This window comes from Oreochromis aureus, linkage group 19 (genome assembly GCF_013358895.1).
Source record: "Oreochromis aureus strain Israel breed Guangdong linkage group 19, ZZ_aureus, whole genome shotgun sequence".
NCBI classification, from domain to species: Eukaryota; Metazoa; Chordata; class Actinopteri; order Cichliformes; family Cichlidae; genus Oreochromis; species Oreochromis aureus.
This window is the reverse complement of record NC_052960.1, coordinates 8482751-8503472: the sequence shown is the minus strand read 5'-3', so window position 1 is coordinate 8503472 and position 20722 is coordinate 8482751. Positions and strand designations below refer to the sequence as shown.

Sequence of the window (20722 nt, the reverse complement as noted above, 5' to 3'; positions counted from 1 at the left end):
TGTTCTTTTTGCAGAGGGGAATAGTTTTATTGCATACTTCTTCACTGACTTTAAAAACAAGAACTCGGTGCACAAGTTTGAATTTATTTTGGACTTTCTCTATTCCACACAGGGCAAAAAAACCCCTCAAATATATACGTACACCTCCACTTTGGTTAAATGTCCCTTGGCAAGTTGCACCTTGACCAGGTGCTTTGGCTGGATATTTGACAATGTTTCTTGGAAAAATTGGTAGAGTTCATTTAAACTGGTTGATTGCCTTTCTTTTGGGAGGGCTGTTCCAGAAACTTAATTTCAGCCTGATTTATTCATTCCAAAACCAATTTTGATGTGTGTTTGAGATGATTGTCCTGTTAAAATACTGTGTTCAAGTTTTAACCGTAGCTGGTGATTTGAGGTGAAGTTGAAGGATTTGGAGGTAGTCCTCTTCCTTCATTGTTCCATTCATTTTGTTCAGTGTACTGGTATCACTGGCAGCAGAACAGCCCCAGAGCATGATTCTACCACCACCATGCTTGACAGTTGGTACAGTGAAAACCTCACCTTTACTCTTTCAAACATACCTTTTGTCGTGACCAGATAGTGCTATCTTTGTTCTGTCTGACCATAAAACTTTTCTCCAGAATTAGTTTGATTTATTAATATGGGCAGCTACAAATTTCAGTCAAGCTTAAAGGTGTTGATTTTACACAGGCCCAATGTGTAGTGGATTTGAAGCAGAGGTTTCTTTCTTGGTCGGCACAAAAGATGGCTCTTAGTCCATTGCGATGTGAAACTGGCTTCACTGTGGACAGTGACGCTGTCATGTTGTGCTGTGTGGCAGGCAGGAGATTGGAAGGTTACACTAAAGAGCAGCATTGATTGCTGGAAGAACTCTTCATGAATACAGGGAAACAAAACAAGAACTCAAAGCATTAAGCATTACCTAGGAAACTGGGGAAACTAGAAAGCTAAGCTTTGAACTGAGAACTAGAAAACTATCGTAACACAGAGGTGAAGACCGCATGGAGAGGGAACAACGTGACAACAAGTAGGGGATGACAGGGGTAATCAAGAAACAGGAGACAGAAGGGAAACACAGCTGGGACTAATTGGGCAGGACGAGACAAGGGAGCAACACAGAATACAGACAGACTTTCAAAGTGAAACAGGAAGCACAACAACTGAACTTACAGACACAGACTCAGAGACCCGATAATGACACGGTACAGAGGGAAGACAAGGACAGGGATAACTTAGACGGGGAGATGTGGGACCAGGGCAGGCACAGAGACACAGACTAGACACTAAACAGAGGGAGCACAGAAATCAAACCTAAGAACTAGCAAATCTTAACAAGAATTAATCAGAAACATAAGACATTCTTAATCAAAAACAAAAACACTGAGTCAACAGACTTAGGACCATGACAGATGCTGTTCTGGTAGCTTTCAGCTCATGGCAGGCTTGAGCCTTGGTGGTTCCTGGGTTGATCCTAACCAATTTTCCCACAACTGAGTATAACAGTTTAGGCCTTTTTCCAGACTTTGGCAGAGTGGTGACTCATCCAAACAACATCGGGATCATCAGGTCAAGCAATTGTACTCATTCTTCGATCTTCACTGAGTTTGTTGGACTTTCCTACTGTGCTGACTATTGGGCAGTCCAATGAGATGCTGACAAAGCGAAACTATCAGTTCCAGTCAGTCATGATCACTAACGACAAGTTAATCGGGCTTGGCATTATCAAGTTAAAAGACACAGACCTCTTTTTTGAACCTTCAGCACCACTTGTTACCAGATTTGAGCGAGTTTATGTATATATTTAAGGCTGTATACTTTTTAACATGCATAGATTACAGTTATTCCAAAATAAACTGGATAAAAAACTTGTGCACGCAACTCTTGTTTTGTTAAAGTCAGTAAAGATGTATGATGTACAATCATTCCACTCTAGAAAATGAACACTTCTAAGAAATCATTAAAAGCCCCAAATTAACATAACAGCACAGCTTCTTGCAGCAGTAGTGACAGCAGAGGATACAGTGTCTGTCGAAGAGTCTTCATGCTATAGTTGTTTTTCTGTTTTTGGTTAAACTTTCACAAAGGATTTTGTGTAGTTTAACCTTTAAGTTAAACGGCAACACATAGACGGTGTGTGTTTACAGTAAGCTGAAGCAGAGAATGATATCTGCTCCCCTCTGCACTGTTCTGCTGAGTCACCATCAATTCTAGGACATTGCTCTGTAAATTGGGTTATGCAGCATTATTTGATTACAAAATATTGTAGCTGAAGCCAATTTGAAAACGTTCTTGTGTGCATTTTGTTCTTCACACATCCAAATTGCATTGTGACATCTCAGGTGTTTGTTGCCATGGAATTACCATAAAGTTTGCCTTCTCAGCTAGAAAGAAAGAGCAGTGCTGTTCAAGCATGCACTGACATTTAGAGAGAGCAGCATCAGGATGAGGCCTGGTCCTCTGTCCCTCAAAGGTGAGCCACTGTGTACCAGCATGGTCTCATAAAACCACCTTCTGTTGTATCACCCAACCAACCCTAATCCCTGAGCTAATGAGTCTTTGCTACAGTCACACTAGGGAAAACAGTGATTGGAAACAGCAACTTGACCAAAATTACTATTGCCATATGCAATGATCTTGCAATATTGTTGCCTGTTAAGGTCGGCGACCACGCCTGTGACCACTCGCGGTCAGTTACTCTCTTCTAAGGGTCTTAGGTCCATCGGGAGTGCATGAAAATGACAATAAGACAGAGTCAGTTTGCTGTCAGTCTGCTATCAGATTAAATTGGGTCAAGTTGGTAATTATATGCAATTGTTTGTTATAATGTGATGATTAACTGTGATAAATTGGGGAAAATCACAAATATACAATTTCAAATTCATTTGAACTTTTTTTAAAAACATTTTTTTAAAGAAATTCAGAAGTTTCTGCATGACTACGACTTAACTGCGAAAGGACGCAAGTGTTTGGCAACCTTACTTTTATATAGAAATTACTGCTGTCAGCATTAATCTCGTTTAAATGACGTTAACGCCATAACCGCATTAACGCGGAAAATGTCTGTTAGCGAGTTAACACGGATTGCCCCGTGCGTGGGGCTGCACGGTGTCAACGCGTTAGCGCGGTTAGCTCGTTAACGCGTTAGCGCCGTGCAGCCCCACGCAGCCCCACACACTGGGCGATCCGCAACGGAGATTTGCCACGTTAATGCGGTTATGGCGTTAACGTCATTTTAACGAGATTAACGCTCCTTAACAGCACTAATAGAAATATAACCAGAACACAACCAGTTCAGTCATCTTGACAATCTGTTGAATGTTAAATAGCAATTATTTGAAAACCTTTGCCAACACAATATGAAAAATGGTTCTTTCAAAATAAACTAAACAGTAGTATTTAACATAAATACATTTGATTTACATAAATCTAATGTTAAACATGAAATACCACTTGGCTGTCCAAACTAAATCACCTGTGATGTCGAGCTGATTATAAATGCCTGTTTTAACAGCCCAGGTCTGTGTTTTCTTTCCTCGTCCCACCCAGACCACCAGCAGTGGCAGCAGCAGGATGAGCTCAGACGGGGGCGGGCGGCCCGTCAAAGTGGGCTCCCTGGTGGAGGTAATTGGGAAGGGGCAGCGTGGCACAGTGGCCTACATCGGGACCACCCTCTTTGCCTCTGGAAAATGGGTGGGGGTCATCCTGGATGAAGCCAAGGGCAAAAATGACGGCACGGTACAGGGCAAGCGTTACTTCACCTGTGAAGAGAATCATGGGATTTTTGTGAGACAGTCACAGGTAACTACAGGTGTATTAAGTAAATGTCTTTACCCCAGTTATTTTTTTTAACACATAAGAGATTTTGTTTTCCTTTTATGTGGCACAGTGTGCTGTGTGTGTGTGGGCTGATATTTTCCTTTATTGTCTTCCGTCGTGGCTTCGTTTTTTTGTTGCTTCAGGGTCTTTGGTTATTCTTTTTGATCTGCAACAGCTCCGAGTTTCTCTCCCTCAAAATTCTGCATAATGTGACCATAATTCAACTATAGTGACCTGGAGGAGATGATAGAATAAACTAAAATTACAGTAGTTTAACATTTTTGCTGCTTATGTTTTTTTTCTTTTTTGTAAATTAAAACTTCTTTCTTGTGAAACCATCCATCTATATTCTTAACTGCTTATCCTGATCAGGGTTGCAGAGGCTTTAATTCAGTTCCATTTTTTTACATAAAACTAATGCATATCAAAAGTTCAAGCTCACACCCACAACAACAACTATAAGTTTAGTATCACTAATTAATCTCGCTATCATGTCTTTAGACTGTGGGAGAAACAGGTACAGGTGTACAATATGCTCTAAATAAAGAGATCTTCACTCTGTCTGTACATGCATTAAATATTCATTAACGGATGCTTGGTTGTGCTTACATCATCCAGCTTTGCCTGTAAATAACTTTGTCATCCATCATTTGATCTATAATAACATGTTCAAGATATTTGACCTTATTGCAGACAGCATTAATATCTGATTATTCAAATTCTGGAAATACTAGGTGTTTGGCCTCATTGGTTCTATAATCATATGTAGATGTTCAACACCATAAGGAGAACATATGTGAAGGAGCTGCTGGCGACCAGCAGTACTTGGACACAAGATCATTGGCATACATAATATGGTTCAGAATATCTAGATCAGTGGTTCTTAACCTTGTTGGAGGTACCGAACCCCACCAGTTTCATATGCGCATTCACTGAACCCCTCTTTAGTGAAAAATAAAATGTGATTTTTTTCAAATTCAAGACATAGATGTGTTTTTTACTGGTGCACAAAATGAGCCGTGCATGTCACGGCGGAGGCTCTGCCGAACCCATGAGACCGACTCACCGAACCCCCAGGGTTCGATCAAACCCAGGTTAAGAACCAGTGATCTAGATTATTATCAACCATGCACACAGTTTACAGGCACGCCAAATCTTCAACCAAAATATTAAAAAGAACCGGGAGAAAATTCTTCCTCCTCTAACACTATTAGGGCTGAAATGCTGCCTCTTCATTTTACTTGTAACATCTGTTTGGAATAGAAATAAATCAGAACTCTTCCAATGTATTCAGGCATCCCTTTATGACTCAGCTCAGCAAAATAACTCTGTTTTACACAATCAAAGGTTTGCAGGCATAGAAATAAAACAAATACAAACTGACTTCTTTTCTTGTGTTTGTTTATAATTTCCTTTAAACTATATATACATAGACCAGTTCCATGTTTGGGTTTAAATAAAAAAAAATGTATTTATCCTGCAATAGATTATCTGACACATTATACTAGCTAAGGTTATGGACCTGTGATTATTACGATGGCTTACTTTACCAGCTTTATCCTTCATAAGTAGCGCTAAGAGAAGGCCACACTGAGTCTGGCAATAAATAAATAAATCTGTTTGGAAGGAGCAAGTTTACAGTGAGGTTTATGTTAATCATATGACTGTAATCTACATCTCTAGGGTTGCCAACCTAATGTGGAACTGGACTGTTACTACTAAAAAAGAAAAAGTCAAAAGATTTATTGAAATAAGTGATTTAGTTTTGGAGGAAATGATACCGCTATGTTACATTCATGCTCTGTTACACTCATACAGGATATCTCTTATGTGCAAGCACACAATAATAAACAGTCAGTGCAATGTAACTTGCAGTATTGTCACATCTGTCTTTGTGACTGTCAGTTTAATTGCATTGGTTTTAGTGCTGGGACAAGCACCATTTTACGGTAGCTTATTATGATCAAATTACACAAAGTTGTTGCAGTCATCAAATCAGAACGAGATGTCTACATTGCTGAATCCAAACACATCAATCACTCTTTGGCTGCTTGTCAAATCCGTCCACTTCAGGGCTAAAAAATCATTACCAATTAATGTGATGGTGGTTGTACTTAAATATTAGCAGCGAACAGTTTATACTTTGTGTGTTCTGTTACAGTTACCAGTAACTTTTAAACCTTTTTACCTTTTGATTGTGCTGAAAAAAAGTGATACAAATTTAATGCTAAAAAGAAACATCAAAACTATGTAGAATTATACGTTCATGCATAAGATTCAGCTTTACTGTAGATTAGCAGTTGTGTCACTAATCCTCTTCAGCATGTCTCCTGCTTGGCTTAAAAGGCTCACTTGTGGCTCCCCTTTTGCGATGTGCCTTTTCATCTCTGTCACCTCTTTCATTTAACAGCAGCACTCACAGTTGTGTTTTTGGAAGACATGACTAACCGTCTCTCTCCCACTGTCTCAGATCCAGCTGGTAGATGATGGGGCAGACACAACGTCTCCTGAGACACCTGAGCCTGGCACTGGCAAGGTTCCCAAACGAGGTGAGAACGCACACACACATCCAGATGGTCATATTTGCAGATCGTCTTTAGTATTCTGCTGGTACTGCTTTATCAGTAAAATAAAAAAAAATGCCAAAACTCAGTAAAATCCAGTCTATCCTGTCCTTATAGAGCCTGATAGTAAGTGTGTATGCCATATTTGAAACCAATGAGCAGGGTTTATTCTCACCTGCTCTCCTGCTGTAGTTTAGATGGACAGCTGAAGATCTAAGATATAAAAGCACTTTGGTACATTTAGAATCTTATTACAGGGATGCTGCCTGGTTTTACTTATGTGATGATTGAATAACAAGTAAAAATTCTGGATTTGAATCCCACATACGGTAAGTTAGCCACCAGCAGATGTCAAACTCTTCATCGGTGGTTGTTTTAAAGTGCTTTATAAAGAAAGGTGATGATGATGATGATCGGGCCACAGTTTAAACAATAGCTGTTCTCTTTATTTAAGAGTACTTTGCAGATATCTTGAGCCACCCCTCATATCTTTGTTTTTGTCTTCCAAGGAGCCGGACTTTTTTGCAAACCTTTTGAGCACTAGTTCTCCAAACTTCATTCTTCTGGCTGTTTTCAGAGGAATGTTTTTATATATTTATTTTTTTAAAGTCCCATAACACTGACGTGTAAATCATTCAAGCATAAAAAAGGCACTTAACTTGTGTCTACGTCTCTACGCATTACAGATAGCTTGGCACAGAACGAATTTTAAATTCCCATTTTATGCATGTTGTTACGAACAGACTGTCACAAGAACATATAATGTGTTCCACTTATTTAATTGAATCTATATAAAATGTTAAAGATAACACAGTTTAACAGGCATAAAATTGATTTTTTTTGCACAAATAAGGTGATTTCGAAAGACTTATTAGCTGAAAACTTGGTGTGCAGCATGTCCTTAGAAAAATTAGGAAACTGGACAAATGAAGGACAAAAGAAGTGGCAGGTCTAAAAACCATAAAACAATCTACAGCAGATTAACATTACAAGGAAATATATTATCATGTCACGTCTTATCAAGTGAGGGAATTATGAATGTGGATCCCAATGTGGATTTGAAATATTAACACACATATATGTGGATAACACATTAATTTCTCCCCACTAAACTCGTGATGTTTTAGTGGTAAATACTTTTTTTGTGGGATTTGTGATGGACATCTGGGCCATAAAAAGGCAGATTAAATGAGACTGGACAGTTGATTCAGATGTAACCTGGCAACAAGACACTTTTTCATTTAAAGCAGTGACGCAAAGAAAAAGCCTTGAAACGCTGAGTGCTTCTGTAAATGCTGCTCTGCACCAAAATTCAGAGGGAAAGATGAGCAGTAAGTGTAGCTGACAGGTATAAGTAATAGCATTCAAAAGGCTCCAGTCTATTTAGGTGAGCTACTTTTTTTTACACCCCATAAATATATTTAAAAAATGTCTGTCTCTTGTTCTGGTACCTTTTTCAGTGAGTTTTATATCCACTCTGGCTTTACAACTATCCATTCAATGTTATTGAATTCTGACAACATGCCTTCCCAGGTCTTCCCATATTACATCTTCATATCTTCAAATATATTCAGCCACTGTGGGTCTCAACTTTAGAGTTTTCTCTTGTTTTGCCTGTTGTTGCTAATTTGTGGCAAGGCACATTGTACGCATTGTAATTTTACCTCTGCCTTATTGCCAATATTTTCTAATTTTTTTAACATGAGAAGGGCCTCCAAGACACAAATGAAATCAATCAATCAACCAACTGAAATCAAGAAAATATTGGCATTGGAACATCTGCTTCTGTTGCCCTTTCACAATAATCTCTGACATCCAAGTTTGTAAAACACAATCACATTTATATTAGTTTTATTTTCTGTGAGTGGAAGAAAGAGACATTATTCAGATTATTACTATTACACAAATCTTCCAGGATGCAGATTTCTGTCTCTTTTACCTGCTGCTGGAGGCGTTATGTGAGTCAGAGCCTTTAATTTGGAACTCTGCCAGCCTGAAAGCCAGAAAGAAAAGTTATTGTCTTACGATCTGGCTTTTCTCTGAAAGTGATTTGTAAAAGGGGCTCTGAAAGTGACGGTGAGATCACCAGCATGCAAATAACACTTTCCTTCAATAACATGAGTAGGGAAAAAAAGGGCATGGAGAAGTGAATTTTAAATAAGGGTGGATATAGGTTTCAACAGCTGCCAGTCAGTATTGACCATCTGGTGAATGAACAATAAATTATGTTGACTCTTTTTGCGCCATAACCTGCTGTGGGACTTTTATAACTCTTAAAGATTTGTATCTTAATGTTCTGGGAATGTGTTTCTTACTTTCTTTGTTTCTTCTTTATCTCTTCAGAAATCCTGGAGTCAGCCAAGTCTGCTAAACTGGTGAGTCAGATAACGCTGCACTGTGACGAAAAGTTTGCAGGAAAGCAGAGGCAAACGTGCCGGCTGACACCTGAATACACACACACCCACACTGCACATACACACATTCATGCATACAGACTCCCACCTGCACACACACACATAGACGTACTAAAATAAGTGCTATGTGTTGGTGTTTACTGTTTGCCGATTTGCACTCCGCAGGGAGATTCATATGTGAGATATTTAATTCATTTCTGATGGCTGCTGTCAGACACGGTTGCATTTTCACAGGTTTATTAGTATCAGGTGTTTGGGGAAAGTGCCTCCAGTATATTAACATTTAATTTGGCTTGATCATAGCATGGCTGTGAATTAAAAAGGTGACTCCTACATGAAACTAGTGTAACATAACACTGTGATGTGGTAATTAGTTCTAATTTACAATAAAAAATAAAGTAATGGGATTATTAAACAATATGGAATATTATATGAGGCTCTTGCACATATACATCTGTAAATGTTTCCACTTAATTCAGCTTTATGTAATTATAATTTAATCTGAGTTTAACAAGTTCAGAAATGTGCTAAACCAAATTGTAGCTCTAGAGTTGAATGAGTTCATTCTGTCCAGTAGAGGGCGCTGTTTACTCACGTAAGTCCAGTGTTGCTCTGCATGTTTGGTAGACACAATGAAAAATATAGAAAAATCCAGCACATCAGAGCCATGACTCAGGAGTCAAAAAGCACTGATCATGATATGACCAAACTAATAATTTATTTAGTGAGGTTAAATTTTGTTCGTAATATGTTTTAATAGAAATCTGGTGCTGAAGAGAAGTATGGTTAAATTTACCTTAAACCTGCAGTCTGTTAATATGGGGTAATAGTTCGCTTTTGATGAAAAGAGCAAAAGCAATACCTGTATACCTGTATTAATAAGTTAAGTTTTTAATGTTAAATGAAAACCAGAATAGAGGCATTTGATTTAAAAACTATATTTCCAAATGAGTCACATTTAAGTAACTTTTTTCTATTACCAGTTATGTTGTTTTATTTATACAAATTGTACAGTCATTGTAAAAAGAAAGTTACCTGTAAGGTTTCATGTATGAGGACATAATAAAAATAATCTGGTCCTTAGTAAATGATAAAGTGAAAACAGTCACTTCAGGTTTTTGTTGCTGTTGGTGGTTTTGCAAGCTACTGGATCATGTGCTTATGTTTTTCACACACTTCTTATGATTTTTCACTCAGTTTTTGTTAAATATATTACGACTTGTACTGTACAAGTCGTAATATATTCCTGTTTATTGTTGATCTCAGGTTGTGTTGATCTAATTTTAATACCTAGTAAGGACTAGATAATCTTTCATGTCCTGATATGTAAAACCTTACCCTCGAAAGAAGTGGTACTTCCTGTTTACATATACTGTATTTGCAGGATCTCATGGTTTCCATTGTTATTGCTTGTGTCATAGTGACAAAAATAAAAATGTACTTTTTAATTTTTTTTTACCAGCCATGGGAAAATGGCTGAATCAAATTATTTAATAATGGGCAATGAAAATATTTTTACACAAAAGTGTAGTTTAATGTGTTTTTCTGTGGTTTTTAATGTGGATGAAATGAACAAAATGAGAATGGAGAAGTGACTATGAAGAGATTTGTGTTTGTGAAAGTTATTGAGGTCCAACACACAGGTCCAAACCACCACAGTTCCCATCACCTCCGGCATGCCGCTGACAAACGCCTGATCTTTAACCTTCACCCTCCCTCCCTCCTCCTTCCTTTCCTCGTCTCCTTACCTCCTTTGACCAACGCAGCGAGGAGTGAAACCCAAAAAGGTGCTGCATGTTTCTCTAACCTCGGTACAGTGGTAATGTTATGATGATGACCGTAGTAACCGTGGTAACCGTGGCTCTGAATGGCCTCGCTGCTGCATGGCAACAGAGCCTCACCCCTCATTTTACCCATGACTCCTCGCAGACTACCACACCGCCATCTCTGGTCTCTGTACTGAAGCGCTCTATGTTTGTATGAATGAAAGCTGTGTCCCATCACCTCACCGCCCTCTCTGCTCTCTGTTTGCATCGGTGCAGCTCTGTCCCACATTGTCTGTTTGGTCTTCTGCTTTCTGTGCACATTCAAACATGCTAAGTTAGCTAATTGTCCAAAGGGTTTTTAGAGGCATCAGACTCCACCAAATCTGGGGGTAGTCTCTGTGAACGTGCAGTGGTTCCTGGATGGAACCATTGTTTTTTAACAACAATGGTTACCACTTACCACCTACTGCCTCTGCAAGGTTGCATCTATAAAAGTAAAATGACACACATGAGCTAACAAAAAGGGCAAAAAGCAGTCCGTCATTATTATATAACTATCTCAGGCTTCGGACCAGGGATGTCAAACAGATTTTACATTGTGCACAACATACAGCCCACTTTTTTGTTTAGGTGGTTCCAGAGTGGTGAAAATCCTCTTTGTGTCGATGTAAAGAAATGTAACTGCACATTTAATCTCCACGATATCAAATTGAGAAAAAGAAGTATGATTTCAACAGTATGTCTCAGATTTTCTACACGATGAAGAAATCTGTCAGCACAACTGTTAGGATCCTCCCCCACTCATTTAAAGCCATGGTCTGCTGTCTGGTTGGCATGGGAGGGGAGGGGCACCTGTGTCTTGCAGGCTGTAAAAGCTGTAAAAGTTCTGGCAACACTGTCCTGTAATTATAAAGCAGAATGTTTTTGTTAATTCACAGACACACTTTAAAAAAATGTATAGTAGACAATGAAAAAACAGGAAATTGTCTTACTTAACTGTTTTTCTATTGGTTAATTACTTTGGTGTCGAATGAATGGCTGTGGGGAGGTCTTTTTCTTAGTAGGAAATATTGTAAAAAATACAGTTAAAAGTCTAAAATTTATATCCTCCTTCACATTCTTCAAAGACTGGCCAGATTTGAGTCTTTGCCAGGCCGTTTCTGGCCCCCAGGACCTTATGTTCTACACCTTTGCTTTGGCAATAGATATTTTTTGCAGCAGATTAATTGCATGAAATAAAAATAACTGTAAAGATCAGGACATGTTTTTGGGTTCATGGGTTTTGGTCCTGCCCTCTCATTCACTCCTCTGTCACTTTTGGGATATTTCTGCTCAGTCTAGATACTAAGTTGTATATTCATGCATTTTTGATAACATTAACAGATCTTGCAACCTATTATGGAAGTTAACAGTTTTATATTAAACCCTGAAGTCTCTGTTTTTGTGAAGGAGATGGATCACTTCTGTTCTTGGACTTGGAGTTTATTATGTTGAAGAGTCCAGTGATTCAGCCTTTGACTCTTGAATGAAAGCTTTACTAAATCACTTTAATTTATTACTAACTAAAGCATTAGTATTAAGAGAACAAACTAAATTAAATCAGTCTTTGGTGTGACCGTCACCAAGTTTCCAAGGTTGTTTTAAGCATCTTAGAAAACCGCAGTTCTTCTGTCTTTTCATGTGATCCCACACTGACTGCATGATACCGACTTCACTGCTCTGAGAGGGCTAGACCATCTGTTGCACCACTCCCTATTACTCTTGTTAATAAAGCTCTTTATTAAAGACAGGGTGGTGTGTACGTTATCCTGTTACACAATTATTTTGAGACCAGCCACAAAGTTAGAAAATATAATTTCCTTATAATATTGTATTTGTTCCCACACGTCTATCATGACATCCAAGCTGGCTGTCCGCTGCTCTTTGTCATTCCTGGCTGACTCATACATGCAGGCGTTCCTTGAAAATGTCAGAATGCGACTGAGGTGAAATGAGCTGCCCTCCTGCCTGCAGTAACCTGCAGAGTATAGATTTCCCGTCAGCTCGGTTCTTCTTTATCGTCTCCTGGTCTGCATCTCCTCCTTGGCAGGCTGACTTTGAACATCAGGAGGGAACTTTAAAGCAGGAGGATCAAATGTTCAGTCACAGAGCCGGTGAAACTGAGGAAGAATAGGAAATGTTACAGACAAGACCGAAATGGAAACTCAGCGGAGGAAAAGCAAAGTAAAATGCTTTTGTACTGCTGTTCTGAAGGTTGACCCTTAACTCTGAAGTCTGTCACAGACTTAGCCCTTATTTTTCTCAGCTGAGTGTTTGGGCTTATTTATGCTTTCTGGACAGTAATTTTATCTCCTTTTGTTTAGTTGAAGCTGCACTGCAGTGACCTCGGAGGCAGCGATCCTCCCTCTGTGTGCTGGGAAAGCAGGAACCTGATACATCTCCACCCATCTCAGCATCCACTCTGTCTGTTGGCCACTCTCACTCCATCACTCTCAGAGTAGCACTTAGTCTGTGTGCTGGAGAGAATTTGAATGGATTATGGAAAAATATGTTTAATATTTGAACAGGACAGTTTTCTCTAAGCTGCTCTGTAAGAGATACTCATAAGCTGTTTTTCTTTCTGCCTCCGCAGCCTGACGTCCTGTTGCTTGTTTTGTTTTTTCTCTCCACAATCAGATTCCTAATACTGTTAAACATCGCCTGTTTACTAAAACCTCATTGGATATTTTCTCCCCATGTTTTTTTTGCCCATGACGTGAAAGTATTTGAGGTTTAAAGCTCACAACTAATCAGAGTATCTTGTACTTTGTGGATTAATCATCTTAGAGATCCCTCTCTCTTCCTGCTCAGCTGTTGGTGCAGAGCAACAGATTAGTGGAACTGAGGAAGATATCACGATCGCTTCCTTAGACGGCTCTTTAGGAGACTGTCGAACTATTAAATCTCCCTTTTTAAATTAAAAAAAAAATCCTTTTGCTACAGTTAATGTTACTTTTAAAGTTCGGATCTTATCTCTGGCTGTTATGATGTTTGCATTTCTGAGTTTTTACAAGAGGCTTTCTTAACCTCTCTACTCTGGGCATGTGTCTATGTAAAGTGAGCATGGTTAGGCGCAGTTCAGAAATAGCAAGACTCACTAAGAAAGGTATACTTCGTAAAGCCATTCAGGTTTCGCCCCCCCCCACCCCTTTTGTTTTTGTCTGCCTGATTTTAACGAACCTTTTTGAGGATCTGCCAGCGTTGCTAGGAGACAAGAGAGGCTTGCATCAGCATGGCTGCTCATTTTTCCCTCTCACCTCCATTTACAGCCCCGCCCTCCTCTGCCTCACATCATCTCTTTCCTCCCCTGTCTGTCCCCAATCACCACTTCACACCCATCCCTCCCTCCCCCTCTCCCTCCCCCCCGTCTGTCTGTGTTAGAGGTGGTGATGAGTGGGTGAGCAGCAGGGAGGGAGGAGGGCACACAGTGATGTAATGCAGGAGCAGCTGACAAATCCCAACAAGTGGAGAGAGAGAAGAGGGGGGGAAATGAGACAGAGGGTTGGAGAGGGAGGTTAGGGGAGGAGAGGCGTCTCCGGTGTAGCAGGAAACGGCAGCAGGCTGGAGGCTCACGGCAGAGGGATGTTCGAGTCCTAATCAGAGCCGAGAGCAGAAGAGAGGTGCTGACAGAGGGCGCCGGCAAATGGATTATGAGAGAAAGAGGACATAAAGGAGGACGATAGCAGGAGGAAGGGACGAACAGTGGGAGGGAGGGGGAGCCTGGGAATAAATCGCCGCGGCCATTTGCACCACTGCAGCTCCCCGGCCTGAGCCGCTGCCTGTCTGACTGTTCAGCTTCAGCTTTCCGCCTGTCTGTTCTGAACCTGCTGTCTGTGGATCTTTGCCTGTTTTATCAGCTTCCTGTTTGTGTGTGTGTGTGTTTGTTTCTGGGTGACCGTGTGTGTGTATGTCTTCTTCCCTTGCAAAAATGATGAGACAGACTCCTGCACCCCGGAAGGTACAGAACTCCATGTGATGCTCTTTTTCTGTTGGGTTTCTTGTGTTGATGTTATCATCCTTTTCATTTTGTTGGCGGAGCTGTTGTAAAGGTCATGTGTCCTCATTTTGTTTAAGGTGGAATTGCCTTTTTTTTCCCGTTTTTGCCCAGACCATTGATATTTAACATTCCCAGCATAAAAGTAAAAGTGTTTGCAGCTCAGCTGTGCTCTTTCTTTGACTTCAAAGTTTATTTTGCCCATGCTGTTGGTAGCTGTCCATGCTTCTACGTGTGTTTGCAGTTGTTGAGTTGCCATGTATCATATTTATCGTTTTATTTAGCCTCATCATACGGAAGCTATGTCTTACTCATGACTATACGTTGATTTCCATCAATGTTTGCAGATGTGGCAAACAGGCAGATGTGGTTTGAGTACAGTTTGTTCTGGGAACTATAGCACGACACGGTGGTTTAAGAGGACTGACGGATCTTAGGTGGTACAGCTATAAGCTTGGGCGAGTTTCTGCTGGATGGTAGAGCCTTAATCCAATAAAGAACAATAACTAGCCTAGACTAGATGGAGATGGATATGGATTGAGTGTACTGAGGGCAGATGGTGGAAGATAATTGGATGCAACAGATCATTTTACCCTGAATATGCTGGAAGGTATACAAGTGTCTGGTCAGGCTTGGGTTAAGTGGTCACCTGACTAGTTTAAATGCTGAGCTAATCATCAGAGACGTACTTTAACATGAACTGATAGTCACCAGAAAAGATTAATATTGTTAACTGTAGACTTACTGTAGCATGCCTGAATGCTTCAGAATTTTCTGGTATTGTCAAAGATCGTTTCCTCTGTGATTTAACACTAATTACAGGTAACAGAGACAATGGTTAATTGGTACATTTGTAATATATTATAAATCTTTTCCATGTGCAAATCTACACTTGAGTATTTTTATCTTTCTTCTTTTTTAAATTGGTACCACATTTTTCATTTACTTCCAGGATCTTTGAAGAAAATAATTTGAACTTTAGTGTGTTATAGAAAAACAGACTATGATTTTGCTGAATAGCGACTCAGTTTCTCAGTTTCATATCACAGGAAAATAATTAGGTCATGTAACCTGGGCCTAGAGATCAGTCTACGAACCCTTGATAACCTTCGGTTAGTTGGGGAAAAATATATTTTTACCAGTCGAATGTTGGAGGTTTTTTTGCTGTTAGTAGGTGAAGCTGGGTTACACTGCTGCACCGAGCACCTCCTTGCAGACTGTAGTTTTTATGAAAGATGCCAGCTTGTCTGCATATACTCCCCAAATACTTGCTAAGCAGTAGTGAAACTGCAGAGTGTGACACAAAGCATAAATGGAGACCACCAAGGTAATAGTTTTAAAATGTGTGTTTGCAGACGAGTTGGTATCTTCCATGAAAACTGTAGTCGACCATGGCAGTCTGCTACCAAAACCAATCACAAGGGTGTTTGTGGTGAAGCAACTTTGCAACTGGTTTCAAAAACCACTCATCAACCCACTGAGGAATACACATTCCTTACAGGGGGTTGTTAGCTTGTCTATAGGCCTGGATGACTGAAGATTTGTGGACAAGTTACCACGGACTCTATAGTTTGACTGCATTTGTCATTGTCGTCCTCGAGGTAGGAAATCAAAAATAGTGAAACCCATGTGTGTTATACAGTGCAAAGTGTTTCTTTACAAGCTCAACTGCATATCCTGTCATCCACCCTGCGGTGTAGCATGTCTGAAACACATGTTGTACCCGAATGCTGCTGTTACCTCAGCAGTATGAATGTAGTTCGACAGAAATGAAGCTAACTGAGATACAATGCGGTCATTGAGGTCACAGCGGCAGTACCAGTCAGTGTCTCTGTTGTTGCCAAGACTGTGGTCATATGGGTGGATGAGATCAGGCCCGGAGATCAGCTAAGACAATAAAGATCATTAGAGATACAGCAGAGCAGAGATCTTTGTAGATGTTATTATGATAGATGATAGTAATATAAGTAGAGGAGGCATCTTGTGAAGAAGAATACATTAACAGGGTTTCAACTGTGAGTGAAGCAGCAAATATTCAAGGATGCCCTAAAGTCATATCAGCTTCATCCACTCATTTTCTCCTTGTTTTTATTTTTTGTAATCTTTCTTTACTATGACTTTGCCTTGAATCACTAACCCTGCTTGTTTCTTTCCTTCTCTTCCCTCCTCTCCTCTCCTCCTGCTGCCCTTTGACCTTTACCTGCTTCCTCTCCTCCTCTTCTTCAGACCACGGCCAGAAGGCCAAAGGTGAGCCCAGTCTTTAACATCATCAGGGTTTCCGCCTCTTGTCAGCCTGTGTTATTTAAACATGTGATTGTTATTTTCACTTCATGAGGCAGATCAGATTTATGCACATAACTGCTCATTTATAACACAAATCGTTTTTTGTTCAAAAGCATAAAAATGTTCTAGATGGTCTACTTTAATCTTACAGATTTTACACTTATTAAAAACATTTTATCAAGACTAACTTACGTCAATACTACATTTATTCATCTAAAGTTTGCTTTATTTCTTATTGCTTTCCATCTGCTGCATACCGTTTTTATATATTATATTAATGTTTTCAGCACTTCTCATTTATTACTACATCAGTAATACTTAATCCAACAATCTCGATTTTAAGGTCTTAATTGTGTCTGGGGTCATTATTGAGGTCCACTGAAGAAGGGACCAGTTGTATATCTTTTTTTGGAAATGTGAACAGCTAAAACAACAAACAACTTAGTCAGTTTTTCCAATTTTTAGATAAACTGAAATTCTCCTTTTCAGGTCTGAAGCAAACAATGAGCGTGAATAATCAAGTCTTTTAATATATAGACATTTAATAATATACAGTCCTGTTTTAATTTTTATAAAACTCAAGTTAAATGAAGAGCACCATGAGGTGAACAATCCCTAATTTCTTTATATTTTGCTTAGAAATTGGAAATAGGTGTAATGATGAATTAAATCATGTGCAAACATGAAAGAAAATGCAGCATGTAAGGCAGAAACTGAGTTCGTACAATTTTAAAGACCGTGTTGTTATCACCATGTTTTATTCTTCACCATATTTATTTTATTAAACTATTCTGTTTTTTTTTTGTTTTTTTGTGGCAGTCTGTTAGTAACAACATGCTTAATGGTACAGTTTAAAAGATGTCCTGTTTAATCGGGCTCCTTGGAAAAAAAATATAAAGAAATGAGGGGAGACTTTTCCACAGCACTGTAACTCTGTCAGATGCAGCTGTTAACGTTTCTCATGGTGCTTGTAGACATCACATCCTGAATCACAGCTGTCAAGCTAAAAAAAACTACAATAATTAAATGCACTCAGCTTTCAGAGGGACACCTTTTTTGGCCTCATCCACACAAGTGATTTACTCTTTGCTGCTTTTTGCAAAATGGTTCTTTTTTAAAAAAAATTCTTGTTGTTGATTGGACTTTTTTCTCGATTCCTTCAGCAGCCCAGCCGACCTGCAGGAGGGAAGGGGGCTGCGTCTGGCTCGGCTTCAGCCTCTGCTGGGGAGATGAGCAGCAGCGAGCCCAGCACGCCGGCACAGACCCCCCTGGCTGCTCCGGTCATCCCCACCCTCCACTCCCCTGGAAACCCTCCAGCTCCCATCCCCAGCAAGGTCAGTGTGTGTCTGGATCAGTTCTGTTCACCCTGCGTTGGACAGATCTGATGTGTTTTACTGTTTACCTATATATTTTTCTTTTCTTTGAATCCTTAATACCCCTTATGAAGGAAGCTTCTGTGGCAGCACTTAGTCCACAACAAGTATTTATGTTAATGAGCAAAGCCTGCTTAAAAAGGCACTACCCATAGTTACATTAATTCATTCATACATTTTGTTTAACAGGATTTAATGTACCATCATAGTCGGTGGACTCTGAGTATAACCCGCACAAGCACAACGAAGGAGTAAAATCAGATGTGACAACTTTGTCAGTATCTCTCCTCTAAATTTAAGTGTATTTTTGACCCAGCTGTCACTTTGTGTTGACATCATCCAGCAGAGTCAAAACGAGAGCTGAAGGGTCTGAACCACTTTTTAGGCAACATGACAGAATTTACCTATGTTTTTGTGAATTATCTGCCTGTTAATGTGCTGATAACAAATCAACACCAAGACCTTCGTTTGTGTCTCTCGTTGTCTTTTGCATATGAAGTTGTATTTAAACATCAGAGATTATCACATTAACTTTTTGTAAAAATCGCCTTCTGTGTGTGTGTGTTTTTTGGGGGGTTTTTTTGTAATGTTAAAGTGGGGATAATCGGTCTAATTGGTATTTTGTCCCCCCAGGAAGATGTCACTATGGAAACACAGGTGGTGTGATGTGATGTTTCTGCACTTGAAGTATTGAAGTGTTGTTCTGCTCTCACTAACGTTTTAATCAGCTGAGGTGTGACTCCCTTTTTAACCCGCGTGTGTGCTGCACGTTTATTACAGGATTCAGAGAGTGTTTAGAGGAGTGTGATTATCTGCAAGTGTGTGCACACTGGATGTGTGATACAGCATGTATGTGTGTGTTTTCTCTCCACAGGTGAATTTTCTGCAGGTTTAATATTTAATGCGCAAGTGCTTCTAACACAAGGCTTTAAACCTGATCTACTGCTTTCAGTCTTCACTCTGAAGAATCGTTAAAGAGAAATGATTCATAAAAAGGAAAGAAAATGGAGCAAGTTTGAATCCTCCTTTTGTGTTTTAGAGAGTTTCCTGCAATATGCGTTTATTTAAATCTCACTTTCCTCTTCATCTTGTCCATATAACTGTTACCCAGGAAGAGGAGGCGCTGCGTAATCAAGTGAAGGACCTGGAGGAGAAGCTGGAGACCCTGAAGATGAAGCGCATGGAGGACAAAGCCAAACTGAAGGAGCTGGAGAAGCACAAGATCCAGCTGGAGCAGCTGCAGGAGTGGAAGACCAAGATGCAAGAACAGCAGGCCGAGCTACAGAAGCAACTCAAGGAGGCCAAGAGGGTAAGGAGCCACAGATGGAAGAGGAGGGAGGGGATGCAGTGTAGATGCTCAGGCTCAGCTGAAAAGTGTTAAAAAGCAGCAGTCGACCGCTAACAAAAAACTAGCTAGCAATTTCTTCATTAACTTCCAAAAGAACAACAATTCATTAAAAATCTTATTAATTACTTACAAAGCCCTACTAGGCCAGGCCGCTGCTTATGCAGATGATTTGCTGAGACCTTATTCCAGCTGTTGTCCTCTAAGTTCATTGGCTCATGGCCTTTTGACTGCTCCACACTCTTACTTTAAGTCTGTAGGTTTTGAGATTATTGGGCCTAAACACATCTCAACCTTTATTGCAGATTATTTTGGGTATTTTGGTAAAGTGTTCACAGTATGTTTGATTAACAGCACCTGCCACATACCTTCTTACTTCCTGTAAAATTATTATTAAAGGATCTGATGTTTTAGAGGTTAAAGAGAAGCAACAAAAACAAATGTTTGCAAATATTATGAATATGACAAATATAGTTTATAATTGGCTTTAAATAAGGGGAAAAAGTACATGATTTGCATGCAGTTTAAACATGTAGTTATTTAATACTTTGTTGAAAATAAGCTTTTTTGTGTGTAGGAGGCTAAAGAAGCTCTGGAGGCAAAGGAGCATTACATGGAGGAAATGTCGGACACAGCGGACGCCATCGAGATGGCGACGCTGGATAAGGAGATGGCTGAGGAGAGAGCAGAGTCTCTGCAGCTGGAGGTGGATTCCCTCAAGGAGAAAGTGGATGAGCTCACCATGGACCTGGAGATCCTCAAGCATGAGATTGAGGAGAAAGGTGCTGAAGAGCTGATGTTATCGTTGCAGATGTTGTTATATGCAGGCCACATTTCTATTAAATCAGAGCATGTTGGTAGTTTAATCAGCAGTGATCACACCAGAAGGAGATGAACCATCAATACCAATACTTAAGTTTGAGTCTGGGTTTTAAACTATGTAAAATGAACATAAATTTAGTGTAAAATGAAAAGTTTTCAAGCTTTAATGACGAGCTTTATTTTTTTGTTTTGTTTTTGGGTTTCTGTCAGGCTCAGATGGTGCCGCCTCCAGTTACCATGTGAAACAGCTGGAGGAGCAGAACAGCAGGTTGAAGGAAGCTCTGGTCAGGTAGGTCCACTGGT

The 20722-nt window shown here is 39.8% G+C and overlaps 1 protein-coding gene across 6 annotated transcripts in view; it reads left to right on the top strand.

Annotated features, from left to right (window-relative positions):
• The window catches only part of dctn1b (dynactin 1b), a 35078-nt gene that overhangs the window by 5216 nt on the left and 9140 nt on the right, over nt 1–20722 (top strand). For 3 of the 6 annotated variants that reach the window (XM_039603591.1, XM_039603588.1, XM_039603587.1), the window contains exons 2-12: nt 3550–3801; nt 6290–6368; nt 8727–8758; nt 10564–10584; nt 14543–14560; nt 16823–16843; nt 18043–18213; nt 18886–18909; nt 19364–19561; nt 20175–20379; nt 20630–20708. In XM_039603591.1, coding sequence (XP_039459525.1) covers nt 3574–3801; nt 6290–6368; nt 8727–8758; nt 10564–10584; nt 14543–14560; nt 16823–16843; nt 18043–18213; nt 18886–18909; nt 19364–19561; nt 20175–20379; nt 20630–20708 — 1076 coding nt within the window. In that variant the 5' untranslated portion in view covers nt 3550–3573. The remainder of the gene's footprint in view (nt 1–3549; nt 3802–6289; nt 6369–8726; nt 8759–10563; nt 10585–14542; nt 14561–16822; nt 16844–18042; nt 18214–18885; nt 18910–19363; nt 19562–20174; nt 20380–20629; nt 20709–20722) is intronic. The other 3 variants (XM_039603589.1, XM_031733441.2, XM_039603590.1) reach the window with 3 other exon arrangements.